The 15,436-nt window shown below is 40.5% G+C and overlaps 1 protein-coding gene across 1 annotated transcript in view; it reads right to left on the bottom strand.

Annotated features, from left to right (window-relative positions):
• The window catches only part of axdnd1 (axonemal dynein light chain domain containing 1), a 157,457-nt gene that overhangs the window by 81,142 nt on the left and 60,879 nt on the right, over window positions 1-15,436 (bottom strand). The window contains exons 10-12 of the mRNA XM_073063319.1: window positions 14,693-14,814; window positions 10,967-11,107; window positions 10,020-10,124 (exon numbers count right to left, since the gene is read on the bottom strand). Of these exons, the coding sequence (XP_072919420.1) occupies window positions 10,020-10,124; window positions 10,967-11,107; window positions 14,693-14,814 (368 nt within the window). The remainder of the gene's footprint in view (window positions 1-10,019; window positions 10,125-10,966; window positions 11,108-14,692; window positions 14,815-15,436) is intronic.

Raw genomic sequence — 15,436 nt, 5'->3', positions numbered from 1 at the left:
TTTGTAAAGAAGAATGGGGAAAAATTGTTGTGTCCAGATGTGCAAAGCTGATAGAGACCTATCCACACAGACCCAAGGCTATAATTGCTACCAAAGGTGCCTCTACTAAATACTGACTTGAAGGGGGTGAATACTTAAGCAAACCACTATTTTGCATTTTATATTTGTAATTAATTTAGATCACTTTGTATAGATCTGTTTTCACTTTGACACGGAAGAGTCTTTTTCTGTTGATCAGTGTTAAAAAATCCAAATTAAATCCACTGTGATTCAATGTTGTAAAACAATAAAACATGAAAACTTTCAAGGGGGGGTGGTGAATACTTTTTATAGGTGCTGTATATATCTTGTGCCTTCCAAATTGCTTCCAGAAATTCCAGCCTGGCATCTGCTCTGCCATCATTCCTGCCAGTGTTCCTTTCCATTCTGGCCAACTCCTTCTCATGCCCCTGTAATTCCCGTTACTCCACTGGAATACTGATACATCTGACTTTAGCTTCTCACTCTCAAATTTCAGGGTGAATTTTATCATATTATGATCGCTTTGCCCTAAGGGTTCTTTTACCTTAAGCTCTCTAATCAATTCTGGTTCATTGCACAACACCCAATCCTGAATAGCTGATCTTTTAGTGGGGTCAACCACAAGCTGCTCTGGAAAGCTATCTCATAGGCACTCTAGAAATACCCCCTCCGGGAATCCAGAACCAATCTACGTGCATATTGAAGTCTACCATTGCCTTTTTGGCATGCATTTTCTATCTACCATTATAATTTGTAGGCCACATCCTTACTACTGTTTAGGGGTCTGTATACAACTCCCATCAGGGTATTTTTACTCTTGCAGTTCCTTAGTTCTATCAGTATGATTCAACACCTTCCGACCCTATGTCACCTCTTTCTAATGATTTGATTTCATTTTTTAACAACAGAGCAATGCCACGTCCTCTGCCTTCCTGCCTGTCCTTTCAATAGAATGTGTATCCTTGGATATTAAGCTGCCAGCTATAATCTTTTTTCAGCCATGATTCAACAACGCCTACAACATCATGCCTGCCAATCTGAAACTGTGCTGCAAGTTCATCTACCTTATTCTGCATACAGCACATTCAAATACAACAACTTCAATCCTGTATTCATCCTTTCCAATTTTGTCTGTCTTTTACGTTGCAACTCATCCTGTTGACTGCAATTCTGACCAATCAACAGCCTCTCCTCACTACACATTGCCTCTGTCTGTAAACTAGCTACCTCAAACTCAACACAAATTATTTGCCTTTCCTACGATACTTCTTGCATTGAAATATATGCAGCTCAGGATACTAGTCACACCATGCTTACCCTTTTGATTCTGAACTTTGTCTGAGGTCTTACCAACATCTGCCACCATAACCTCTCCATTAACTGTCCTGGCACTTTGGTTCCCAAACCCCTGCAACTCTAGTTTAAACCCCACTGTGCAGCATTAACAAACCTTCCTGCTGGAATATTAGTCCCTCTCCAGTTCAGGTGCAAACCGTCCCTTCTGTACAGGTCCCACCTTCTCTGGAAGAGAGCCCAGCCCAGTGATCCAAAAATCTTACACTTTCCTTCCTACACCAATTCCCTAGCCATGTATTAAATTGTATAATCTTCCTAGTTCTAGCTTCACTAGCACGTGGCATGGGTAGCAATCCTGAGATCACAGCCCTGGAGGTCCTAACTTAGCACCTAACTCCCTGAACTCGCCATGCAAAATCTCATCATTTGTTGTACCCATGTCATTGGTACCTACATGGACCACAACTTCTGGCTGTTCACCTTCCCACTAAAGAATGCTGAGGCCTCGGTCTCAGATATCCCGGACCCTGGCACCCGGAAGGCAACATACCATCTGGGAATCTTGTTCTCACCCACGGAACCTCCTATCTGTTCCTCTAACTAACAAATCCCCTATGACCACAGCATGCTTCTTCTTTCCCGTTTCCCTTCTGAGTCACGGAGGCAGACAGTGCCAGAGACTTGACCACTGTGACTTCCCTCTGTTAGGTCATTCCCCCCCCCCCCAACAACAGTGATATACCTGTTGTTGAGGGGGATGGCCATAGGGGCACTCTACACTGTCTCCTCAGCCCCTTTCCCCTTCCTGACACACAGTTTCCTGTGTCCTGCACCTTGGGTATAACTACCTCTCTACATGTCCTATCTATCACCCCCTCAGCCTCCTGGATGATCTGGAGTTCATCCAGTTCCAGCTCCAACTCCTTAGCGTGGTTTGTTAGAAGCTGCTGCTGGATGCACTTCTTGCATCTGTTGTGTTTCTTTGTTTTGTGGCTGCCTGTAAGAGGATGAATCACAAAGTTCTATATAGTATAGATAATAAGTGTACTTTGAACTCTGGCCAATGTATCAGCTCTTTTCCTTTTACTCACATTAGCTAACTATTCTAAAGACAATGCCGTATAGGAAACCTCTTTTAATCAACCAGATATACATGGTTAATTGTCATATATACAAACCAGTGACTATCATCTTTACAAATAAGTAAGGATATGGTTTAATGGCTATTTAGGGAGATAATAGTTAATTTGTTAAGCCTATCGCCCCTGCAGGGGCATAGCCACTGACAACAGCTCGCCAGAGGCCTCTGTCCTGGGCCAGCCTTTCAAGTTGTCCCCAAGTGTAGCCCATCTTCTTGCTGTGTCCCTCTCCCAGGGATGAAGTCTTTGGAGCTTCTACTGGTTTTTCTGTGGCTCTGGGTTTTTAGATGATGGGGTTTCTAGCCAAATGCCCAATCCTCCTCCTTTCACAGCCAGGTTTGGGACTGCCCATGGCTATCACAGAGTTATTATAAAGATATGGCTGCAGGATATGTAAATTTGGGCCTGAATATTGAGGAGTGAACAGCATTTAGGAAGGACAGAATGTTGGAAACAGGTGGAGCAATGGGTCAGTAAATTAAAGATAGCCTGAATGCAGTAGAGTATGAGGGCTCAAATTCAGGAAGCCATGATGTAGGAACTACGTAGGTGGGGATGAGAAATTACTTGTGGGAGTGATAATTTAATATCTGAGTAATGTTGTAAATATATTGCTTGATAAAGCATTCTTTGTTGTTTAGTTAATTCATTACAGGTTATATGTAAAAAGTACATGAATAGCATACACCATCATGCCATCACAGCATATGTGTGTGCCGACTAACAAAAAAGAAAGTAGAACTTTTTCTCCAGATCCTGCGGTTTCTTTCAATTAGTTTCCGGAGTTACAAAACATTGCAAGGAAGTGTTGAAATGAACCCAAGACTGTTGACATGCAGCACAACTTTCATTGGTGTACCAATAGAAACAGCAGCCAGAGATGAAAATGAGTTGTAGTCAGGATTGAAAGTGAGCAGGAACAGAACTGCAATGTCTAAACAAAAACTTGCCTGGCTGAACAGTGTCAAACCATTGTGGTAGGGAAATCACATACACCAGACCAATGCAGGTTTGAAGGTGAAACTTGCAGAAAATGCAACAAAGTAGGACATAGAAACACAGCTTGTCAGGCAGATACAAATAAATGGACCGCACAGAGAAGAGAAAAAGATAAAAAGTTGCAGTTTCAAAAAGAGCACTTATCTGTATCATGTTGATGAAAAATCTAATAATAATGTGAGTGATACAGGACTGAGTAGCCTTGAGATTTACAATGTGAAAACAAAAATAGACAAACCATATAGCTTATATCAGAAGTGAATGGCAAATTAATTAAAATGGAATTGGATGATGATGCTCCTGTTTCAGTCACTCCAAAAAGTGAGTTTGAATGGCACTTAAAGTAGACCAAACTGAAGCCTGCAGACATCCAACTAGGAATTTATACTGGAGGGAAGATAACTCCTGGTGGAATAACGTTTGTAACAGTGAAATACAACAACTAACAGGCCACATTGGGCTTGTATGTGGTTAAAAACAGGAGGGCCAGCATTGTGGGGAGACAACTACAGCTTGATTGGAGACCCATCCATCATTTGGACATGCTACATCCCATGCAATAGAATCAAATGAAAGCGAATTAAGAAAGGTACTGGTTGATGCCACAGCAGTGTTCAAATATGGCATTGGAAAACTCAAACATATTAAGGGTAAAGTAGTGATAGATAAAAATGCCACACCTAAGTTTACAAAACCCTTCTGGTTCCTTGTACCATCTGTGATAAAGTAGCCAGTGAGCTAGATGCACGCAGGCTAATGGAATTCTTTCCAAAGCTGGGTGGAACCCATGGGCAATGCCAGTCATCCAAGAAGCAAAGAAGGATAGGTCTATTAGGATCTGTGGTGATTTTAAGGACCTCACCAACCCAGTAAGGAAAGCAGATCAAAACTTTCTACACAGGATAGAGGATATCTTTGCAAACCTTTCTGGAGGAAAACACTTCAGCAAAGTGGACTTAGCTGAGGCCTACCCACAGAAGGAGATGGAAGAAGAGTCCAAAGTGGTTCTCACCATAAATATTACAAAGGTCATGTTAGCTATAATGGGCTTATTTTTGGAATAGCATCTGCGCCTGCACTCTGGTAGGAAGCTTTGGACCAGGTCCTGCAATATTCAGTGTTACCTGGATGACATCATTGTTACTGGCGAGAATGACAAGGAACATCACCAAATCTCAAGACAGTGTTAAAAAGATTAGAAGGTTATGGGCTTAGAGCACAATGCAACCAGTGCGAATTCTTTGAACAAAGCATCACTTACTGTGGTCTCACTATTGATGCACAAGCATTACATATGTGTGCTAAGAAAATTCAAGTAGTGGTGAATGTCTGAAGGCCAAAGAACATGTCACAGTTGCAGTCCTTTTTAAGATTTGTCAATTACTATAACAGCTTGAACTGAACCCCTTGAACTCAATGGAACAGATCAGGAAGGAACGGCAATGGACAAAGAAGTGTGAAGTGGCTTTCCAAAAGGTAAAGGAAATGGTGACATCAGACACTGTACTCACATATTATGATCCGTATTGTCCAGTAAAGCTTCCCTGTGATGCCTCGCCTTACAGTACAGGCGCAGTCATGTCACGTGTGATGAGTGATGTAAGTGAACACCCCAAAGTCTTTGCATCACATTCCTTTACCAATGCAGAGAAAAGTTACAGACAAATTGACAAAGAGGCCTTGAGTCTGGTTTGGAGTGTAAAACATTTCAATCGATACCTCCATGATAGCGTGTTTACCCTCATTATTGATCATCAAAAACATGTCCATTTTCAATCCACAGAAGTGTGTTTCACTAACAGCAGCAGCATAAATGCAGAAATGGGCTTTGTTTCTTAAAGGAAACAATTATAAGATCAAATTCAAGAGGACGACCAATCATGGAAATGCTGATGGATTGACCTGTTTACCCTTGAAAAAGGAAATACTGGAAAAACTTACAAAAGAGGACACTCTTCTTGATGTATTCTCCCTAATGCAAATTGAAAGTCTCCCTATTGTGACAGAGATGATCCAAAGGGAAACCAGAAACGACCCCACACTGTATCAAATCTACACAGTAACCAAAAATGGTTGGAATGTGCACAGAAGTTCTAGTTCCCTTATTTTTGCCAGCTTTAGGAAGAAATTGCCCTTGACAGGGGTTGTCTTATGTTGGGATGGAGAGTTAGTGTAACATCCAAGCTGAAGCTACAGTGTTGGAGGAGCTACATACTGGTCATCTAGGCATGGTTAAAATGAAAGCAGTGGCTCAAAGCTTTGTCTGGTGGCCTGGGATAAGTCAGTAGATTAAATGGCTTGCCATGCATTGTTCAGAATTCTAGAAGATACCAAGAGCAGTGCCTCTCCATCCCTGGGAATGGCCTGCATTACCCTGGAGGAGGATTCATGTAGATTTTACCAGTCCATTCATGGGCACAAACTTCTAGGAAGTAGTGGATGCAACTACAAAATAGCCAGAAGTGTTCCCAATAGCCTTCACTACAATCTCGCACAATGTTGATGCGTTGAGAAGCATCTTCTCAAGGCCTGGTGCTCCAGAACATGTAGTCAGTAACAATGGATCACCTTTTGTGGCAGAACAGTTTCAGTCATTCCTGAAATTGAATGAATAAGACAAATTACATCCGTGCCACATCACCCATCTACAAATGGCTTGGTGGAATGTTTTGTCCAGAGTTGGAAGAATGCACTGCAAGCAACGTCAGCAGATCACACTGTACTAACACTGAATCAGAAGTCTGCCAATTTCCTCCTTTCATTTCACAGTGCAGCACACTCCACAACCAACAGCTCACCAGCTATGTTGTTCCTGGGTCAACCCTTGCACTCACACTTGGATCTCCTCAAATCCAATCTCAGAAGGAGCATATGGGACAAACAGCTGAGACAAACTGAGGGACTCTCAAACAAGGAGGTTCGTTGTTTTACTCCTGGACAAGCAGTCCTGGTAAGGGACTAGAGAGGTGATCAAAAGTGAGTACTTGGAAAGATTAAGGACAGAACTGGACCAATCTCCTACACAGTGGAGATTGCATCTGATGTCATCTAGAAATTACACATTGATCAGTTGCGGAGAGCAGATTCAAATGTTGGCGAAGAAAGATGTCCAGAGCTATCAGAACCACTTCCTGTAGTCCCAGAGTCAACTCTCACAACTACCACAGAGAAGGTCCCAGAACCTGAGATTGTTTCACAGTTAGAAGTCTCACCTGCCAAGCAGAGTGATCCCCTTTGACAAGAAAGATGTTATCTCATAAGAGTAAAAAAGCCTCTACAGTGATTAAATCTTTAGGCCTGAATGGGACAATTTAAAATTTACTACACCGTAGATGTCTGCAGGGCTGGATTAACCTAGTAGCAAAAGTAGCATATGCTACGGACCCCACACTAAATGCAGCAAGCTGCAGACTGATGAAATCGGCATCTCTCACCGTACTCTCACGACGATCTGGCAACGCTGTTGTTTTCATGTCGGGGGAGCTGCGTGGCGTGTGTTGGCTCCTTGTTGTGTCATGGTGACCTTTGTGCTATCTCCCACAGTCCCAAGCCGCTCCAGCGTGCGCTGTTATGCCGCTGGAGGATGCACGCCGCGGTGAGCCTGCGATAAGGGATGTGCGACTCAACAGTTTTTTGTGACCCAGTTCATGATTCCTCAGTTTTTTTCCTGATTTTAGGTATTCTGAACCAGCTCAGGAACATACAAGATCGGATTAGACTGTGAGTTTCGTGTCGCTAAACGTGTCGGTTCCCACCTTGTGAAAGAAATGGAGACTGAACAAAAGTATTGGTGCACACTTCTAGAGCAAATAATTGAAGTTGTAAAGTTTTTAGCAGAACGAGGCCTTTCATTTCGTGGTAGTGATGAAACTGTTGGCTCTCCTCAGAATGGAAATCACATGGGGTTGTTAGAATTACTAGCCAAGTTTGACCCTTTCCTGGCAGAGTATATGAATGCTCATGCAAACCAAGGAAGGGGACATAAATCATACCTATCTAAAACAACATGTGAGGAATTCATCAATCTGATTGGATCCAGCATACTGGATCACATTATCAGTGAAGTGAAGAAATACAAGTATTATTCTGTTTCATTGGATTCTACTCCGGATATATCTAATGTGGACCAGCTGACTTTGACTGTGCGCTATGTTATGCCGTCTGGACCAGTTGAAAGATTTGTGAAGTTTTTGGATATGGAAGGTCATAGTGCTGAACTGCTCGCTCAAAGTTTACTTGACTTTTTAAAGGAAGATGACATTGAAAAACATATAAAAGACTGCCGTGGTCAAAGTTATGACAATGCCAGCAACATGAGTGGCAAGTACAGTGGCTTACAAGCACGAATTAAAGGGCTGAAAGAGCTTGCGGATTACATTCCATGTTTTGCACATTCACTAAATTTGGTTGGAAAATGTGCTGCTGAATGTTATCAAGAAGCATTAATTTTCTTTCAATTTGTAGAAAGCCTGTACACATTTTTTCTGCTTCTACTTATTGGTGGGATCTCCTTTCTGCTGCATTATCTGATGGTGGTGCTCATTTGCCTGTTGTGAAAAGGATGTCAGATTCCAGGTAGTCAGCTCGTGCAGATGTAACAAAAGCACTTTTACACAGCTTTTCTGCAATAAAACAAGTCCTGGATGACATTTCAATTAACAATGATCAGAAGGCAGAGTGTCGACAACAGGCTCTGTTTCCAACTTTCAACCATGATGAAGTTGAAAACAGGAATAATGGTCATATAGTGGGATCAAGTATTACAGTGTTTTCAAATGACCAGTGTTTCTTTGCAATCTTCCGGCCAAGACTTGAACGCAGCTTGTGCACTCTTTGAATCCTTGCATGGATATATTTAAGCTATGTGGTCTACTTTTTCAGACATTGAGCAGCAAGCCAAGGATCTGACTAAGTGTAACGATTATCAACAGCAAGCTCAAAGAAAACACAAGCAAAATCGCGCGTATGATGATTTCAGTGGTTCCAGCACTCTTGATCCACTTGTTGAATCTCAAACGCCTTCTCAGAAGTTTAAAAGCTGAACATTTCTTATCATTATTGACAGCTTGCTTTCCGCCCTGTCAAAAAGGCAGAAAGCTTATCTAAAGGTCAATGGTGTTTTTGGATTCTTTCATCAGTTACAGTCGTTTACACCTGAAGAGATGTAAAAAGGTCATCAAATCTTATTAAATCATATCCAAAAGACCTGGAAGAAAGTCTTGATGAAGAATTTGTGCAGTTTACTGAACTGTTGAAAACTGATCTTGCTTCTCATATTGGCACCAAACAAGACCTTGTAGAGTTACATTTGTAAAAACACAAAATGCTGGCAGAACTCAGCAGGCCAGACAGCATCTATGGGAGGAGGTAGTGACGACATTTCGGGCCGAAACCCTTCATCAGGAGAGTTACAGTTGTACCGTTTGATAACTGACAATTCTTTGGAGTCATGTTTTCCAAATGTAGAAAATGCTTTGAGCATCTATTTGTCACTCATGGTTGCCAACTGCAGTGGAGAGCACTCATTTTCAAAACTAAAAAGGACTAAAAATGAATTAAGGAGCACCATGGGTCAAAACAGATTGAACGATCTCACTCTAATGAGCATTGAACATAAACTTCTGCATGAAATAGACCTTTCCAATATCAACAAATTTGCTCATGCTAAATCTAGAAAATGTAACTTTTAAATTGTAGTTTTGTTACTTTTGACATTTGAAATTGATACCTACATGTAAGTAATACTATTACAGAAGTGCCAGACATCTGTCGTATTATCTGGCCGTATAGCAAATGAAAAAATTGAATTAATTTATTATGCAATTAAATAGTTAATGTTTTAATACTTATGTGCATTTTTTAAATTTAGGGCCCCTTTATAGCATATGCTACAGGCCCCGCACTAGCTTAATCTGGCCCTGGATGTCTATATAGTAGTTGTATTAGATAGTATTCTGTGTATAATTGAGATGCATTCTATATTGAGTTGGAGTGTATAGCTAAGCACGGAGGAGTGTTATGTATTTAATATTTTGGTAATATTTCAGTAATCTTGTAAATGTATTGTTTGATTAACATTCTTTGTTGTTTATATAATTCATTATGGTTATATGTAAAAATAAGTGAATTGCATACATCATCACACTACCATGCGATGTGTGGGCACTTCAGTTAAAGTAAACATGAAGCTAGACTCACATTTCCTTTCAAGTAGTTTGGTGTTTTGAAGTGATAAAACGTAACACATTCTCTATTCTTCACAATAAATTCCACATCCTTGCCACCAATAGCTTTTCTCCAAACTGAGGCACTCTGTTGTTGGGATCCATAGAACTAGGGCTGTTTCCAACTCTGCCTTCCTTCCATCAATAAGGCTCCTTACTCAAATTTCCACAATAATGTTTACTTCTACCTTAATGCTTCTGAAGCGTGGAGGCATATTTTGTCTCACTGAGACTCAGTTTTCCTTACTAAATTCCCATTTTCCAGTTTGCAGCAAAGCATGGTTCTTGCTGCATATCTACCAAGTATATGAGTATTTATGTCAGATTACTGAAGACTCACTTGGCATTTTTATGGGCTTCAATCAATGCATTACTTAGCTCCTCCTGTGTCTTTGCTATCATCTTTGTTGCCTTGCGGTCACGTTCTCGAAGTTCACCAAGTTCACTAGGAGTAAGAGACAGAGAGTGAGAAATTACATTGTTATCTTAAAATGCTGTTATTACGTTCTCATGGCTCCAGCATGTAGCCAACGATATGCAATCTTTGCAGTCAGTTCTTAAAAGGACATTATCATCCATAGACTTCTCTGTAATATCAAAATTCATTGGGCATTGTTGGACCATCAATAGCAAAGGACTCTCAATGGTAACACAACGTCCGGATTTATGATAATCTACAACTGATCAGTACTTAGTACCTCTTCTGAAGAAAGCTCCTTTTCCACAGTAATATGACTGCATCTTAGCTATAGAATCTGAGTGTTTCTTAATCTTTCTTAATGCTTATCTGCCAGCCTTCTCTCCTTTCTTCACATCCCGCAGGCACAGACTCCTTTTGGCTATTGCTCTGTAGTGGATTGCACTCAAAATGCTTATACATGTTATAATGTATGTAAATGGAAATGCTCTTCAAATATTTGGCAGGAGAATCACAATGGAGTCCAGTTTTGGCCCTCTCTTAACATCTACAGGCCTGGAGTTCAAACCCTGGCTAACTTCACCACTTTACAATCCATGAGTCCAAATGACCCTGGTTCAGAGAAACTAATAAAATCAACTAAAGGTCATGCTTGGGATTATTTATTTTCTGTGATTCTGTGCAAGGAGTTTAAATAATAAAAACACCCAATATTTTGAGCATCAAATGTACTGCATTTATTTGTTTTGTCATAACCACCCATCAGTTCTTTACAATTTGGAAATTAGTAGTTCATTTGAAAAGCCCTTACTCATGTCATTTCAATAAAAGCAAAATTTTTGGATAGATTCATTGATTAAAATAATTACCTGTTAAGTTTCTCAACAGCATTTTGGAAAAGAAACAGCTCCAAAACAAGTTGCTTGTCCAACAACCGTTGCATCATGATTTCATTGTGCATACTAATTAGATGGCGTGGAATGTGGTCCAATAAGCTTACATACCTCTCTCTGTGAAGAGGTAGGCAAAATGTTACTTCTAAAATCATACTTTAAAAAATCATTACTAGAAAAAATCAAAATCATACAATTTCTAAAAAAGTTTTCCCCATCATTTACTTTTAATTTATTTTCCCTTCTTCTTTGCAATCTCTCTCGATATTTCCAATCACAAGTCTTGGATGAATGCTATGTTGTCAGTTTTTTGAGCATTGCATCCTAAAGTCATTCATACTTTCCTCCTGGGTAATCAGTCTATATCTTTGTAATATTTCAATTCATTAGTGAATGCTAAGCAAGAGTTAAGATTCCAAATTGAAATAGTGGCAATATTTGCAAGTTTGAGAAGTAATCTTGGTTTAGTATTGTCACGGATACTGAGATACAGAGAAAAGCTTTTTGTTTTGTTGGATATCTTAACAGATCATGCCATATAAAATTGCAATAAAGTGGTAAAAAAAGATAACTGAATGACGAATGTAGCATTGCATTAATAGAGAAGCTGTAGTCCAAGTAGACAACGGACATGCATCCTTCATCTCAACTGCATCTGCTCTCAGGATGAGGCTTTCCATTGCAGCACATCAGAGACGTCCTTCTTCTTCAAAGAACAGTGCTTCCCTTTCACCACCATTGATGATGCGCTCACCCACAATCTCCTCCATTTCCCGGACATCCACACCAACTCCATCTTCCCATCACCTTAACAGGGATAGAGTTCTTCTTGTCCTTACCTACCTCCCCATGAGCCTCTGTATCCAACACTTCATTCTCCACATCTTCATCAGGACCCTACCACCAGACATGTTTTCACCTCATCCAAACTGTGCTTTTCACAGAGATCGCTCATTCCATGATTCCCTTGTCCATTCATCCCTCCCCGCAAACCTTCCACCTGGCCCTTCTCCCTGCAAATGGCTGAAGTGCTGCACCTGCTCATACACTTCCTCCCTCACCTCAATTCAGGGCCCTGAACGGTCCTTCCAGGCGAGGCAACACTTCACTTGCGAACCTGGTGGGGTTATCTATTATTACCGATAGATTGGGGTCAACTTTGTTGAGCACCTCCACTCCGTCTGGCGGATGGAGGCCAACTGGCGGCCAACTATTTTAATTACTATCCCATTCCTGTTCCGACATGTCAGTCCATGATTTCCTCTTCTGCCACAATGAAGAAAACCCTCCAGGTTGGAGGAGCAACACCTCACATCCTGTCTAGGTAGCCTCCAACATGATGCCATGAACATCAATTGCTCCCCATTCCCACTTCTCCCCACTAAGAACTCTTACCACTTCTCCTCATCTGCATTTCACCTCCCCCGGCACCCCTCCTCCTCCCCTTTCTCCCATGGTCCACTCTCCTCTCCTATCAGATTCTTTCTTCTCCAGCAGTTGCCTTTTCCACCTTTCACCTCCCAACTTATTACTACATCCCTCACCCCCATCCTCCCGACTTCATCTGTCACCTTTTAAGCTCGTCCTCCATCCCATCCCCCCACCTACTTATTCTGGCATCATCCCCCTTTCCTTTCCAATCCTGAAGACGGGTCTCAGCCTGAAACATTGACTGTTTATTCACTTCCACAGATACTGCCTGACCTGCTGAGTTCCTCTAGCATTTTGTGTGTGTTGCCTTGGATATCCAGCATCTGCAGAATCTCTGTGTTTAAGAAAAGTAAACTGTTTTTCCACAAAGGGCACAGTTAACATTGCAGTTGGGCCCAAACTCAGAATAACAAGACTGTGTGTAGGACTTTGCATTTATACTACCTGGCTGGTTTTGTCCAGTATTAAAACAATGTCATGCCATCAAAATTATTTAATGCTACTTCACTTATTTCTTCATTATAAGGAGAAATCCCATCTGAGCAACAGCATGCTTTTACCCATATTAAATTTGATGCTAATGCTTCAAGGGAAAATGTTCAGTATAATTTATACATTACAATGCATCATCATCGTCAGGTGCCATGCCAGTTTGAGCTATGACTGCCATGGCCCACACAGTCCTGTTTCGGGTCAAGTGGATCAATTCATTGGTATTCATTTCCAGTTCTCTGGCTGCTGTCTCCATCATCACTTGTCTTTGCATTCCTCTTGCTTTCTTCCATTCAATCTTTCCCATAATTACCGTGCATTCTAACTCCTCTTTCCTAATCACATGTCAATGAAGTCACGTTGCCTTTTCACGATCTCATACATGATTTCTCTTTTTGCGCTTGCTCTGTTCATGACATCATTAGATATTCGTTTCGTCCATGATATTCTTTGCATCCTCCTCAAAAACCAGTCTCTGCTGCCTCAATTCATTTCCTCATGTTACTAGATATTGTCCAACATTCTGAACCATATAACATAACTGGATAAACGTAACATTTCAGTACTCTGAGGTGGGTTGTCATGCCTAGTTTAGAGTTGGTCAGTAGACTCTTCATTCTCATAAAGGTGCCTTTTGCCATCCCTACCCTTCTTTTGATGTCCATGTCACACCTGCCATCTGATGTCACCCAGCTTCCTAAGTAGCAAAAGTTCTGTACTTGGTTTATGCCTTCCCCATTTATTCTCAGCCTGCAGAGAGGATTCTCCTTCTTTTTGGATATCACCATACATTCTGTCTGTTTGCAATTGATAGATAGACCCATTTTTGCACTTTTTTCAACAACTATATCAATTAAGTTTTGTATTTCTTCCTCCGTACTTGCAATTAACACAGTGTCATCTACATATCTGAAATTACCGATGTTTTCACTGTCAACTTTAATTCCCAAGATGTCTCTTATTTTTTTGTAATATTGTTTCACTATACACATTAAACAAATCAGGGAGAAAACACACCCTTGTCTAACGCCTCACTTGATTTTCGTAAACTGACTTACTTCTCCATCTATTGTTATAATCGCTGTTTGTTCCCAGTACAGATTTCTGATTAGGCAGAGGTCTTCCAAATCTAAATCTAGAGATTCCTGTAATATTTCAAATAACTTATTGTGCTTCACTTTATCAAGTGCTTTTGTGTAGTCGATAAAACAAACAAATCTTTTTACACTTGAATAGCTGATTCTGATAGTATCGTTAACATCAATATCACGTTTCTTGTACCTTTGTCTTTCACAAAACCACATTGTTCTTTACCTATTTCAACTTGTATCTTACTTTTAGCTCTTGTCATCAAAATTCTTAGAAGTATCTTGGTTATATGACTCATTAAACTTACAGTCCGATGTAATTCACATTCTATTGCTCCAGGTTTCTTAGGAAGAGTGATAAATACTGATTTTTCATCTCTTCTGATATTATTCCAGTCCCATAAATGTCATTGATTAAATCAGTAAGTTTTTCAATTCCATAATCTTCAAGGGCGATAATTTGTTCTATTACTAATTCATCAGGACCTGCTGCCTTTCCTTCCCTTCCTTCATCTTATTTATTGCATCACTATATCTGAAATTTGAATACTTGTTTATGTATTACCAAAAATGTTCCAATGCTACAAAAAACAAAATTGGACATTTTTGTTCGCATCTCCGGCCCAGAAGTAACATCATCTGCTAACTTTATTTACCATGTGGCAAATTACTTCCGGGTTGCAAAACAGACCTGATTTTGGCAAGAAGCTCTCCTCGTTCCCCACAATCCACACTAATCTGACGAATAAGCTCATGGAACACAAGATTATAAATGTCTTGCTCCTTTTTCACCAGGTCCAGCAAATGATGGATCTATGCAAATAAAAAGCACAGTTGAAAGAGAGATAAACAGATGGTAAGTATGATGATGCTGTTCAATTTGTTAACTGCTGCAAGAGCCTTTGAATGATCTTACAGTCTTAATTAATATTTTATTTCAACAATCACAAAGGTGTAGTAGATTTCCTTTTTACTTCACGCCAAAGTCAATAGAAGCAACAGTCAGAATCGGGTAGGATTCTGGAGTCATTGAACAGTACAGCATGGATATGGATCTTTCTTTCCAACACGTCCATGCTGATTACAGTGCCCACCCAGCTCATCCCAATTTCCTTTGCTCGGCCCACATCCCGGCAAGTGTTTCTCAAACGATATCACTGTATCTGCCCCAATCACTTCTTCTGGTAGCTTGTTCCATATATTCACCACCTTTTGTTGTCCCTCAGATCACTTTTATATCTTTCCCCTCTCTCCCACAAAATATGCCCCGTTATTTAAGATTCCCCATCCTGTGGAAATGATTGTTACTACCCATCATATCCATACCTCTCATAACTTCAAACTTTTCCACAACTACTAACTGAAGTACTCACATTTAAAAGAACAGTTGCAATCAGTGCATCAATAGAAACTGCAGACACAGACTCAATTAAGT

The sequence above is a fragment of the Hemitrygon akajei genome, chromosome 12 (genome assembly GCF_048418815.1).
Source record: "Hemitrygon akajei chromosome 12, sHemAka1.3, whole genome shotgun sequence".
In the NCBI taxonomy this organism is placed as follows: domain Eukaryota; kingdom Metazoa; phylum Chordata; class Chondrichthyes; order Myliobatiformes; family Dasyatidae; genus Hemitrygon; species Hemitrygon akajei.
The sequence above is the reverse complement of the archived record's forward strand: the minus strand, read 5'-3'. Positions and strand labels throughout refer to the sequence as shown.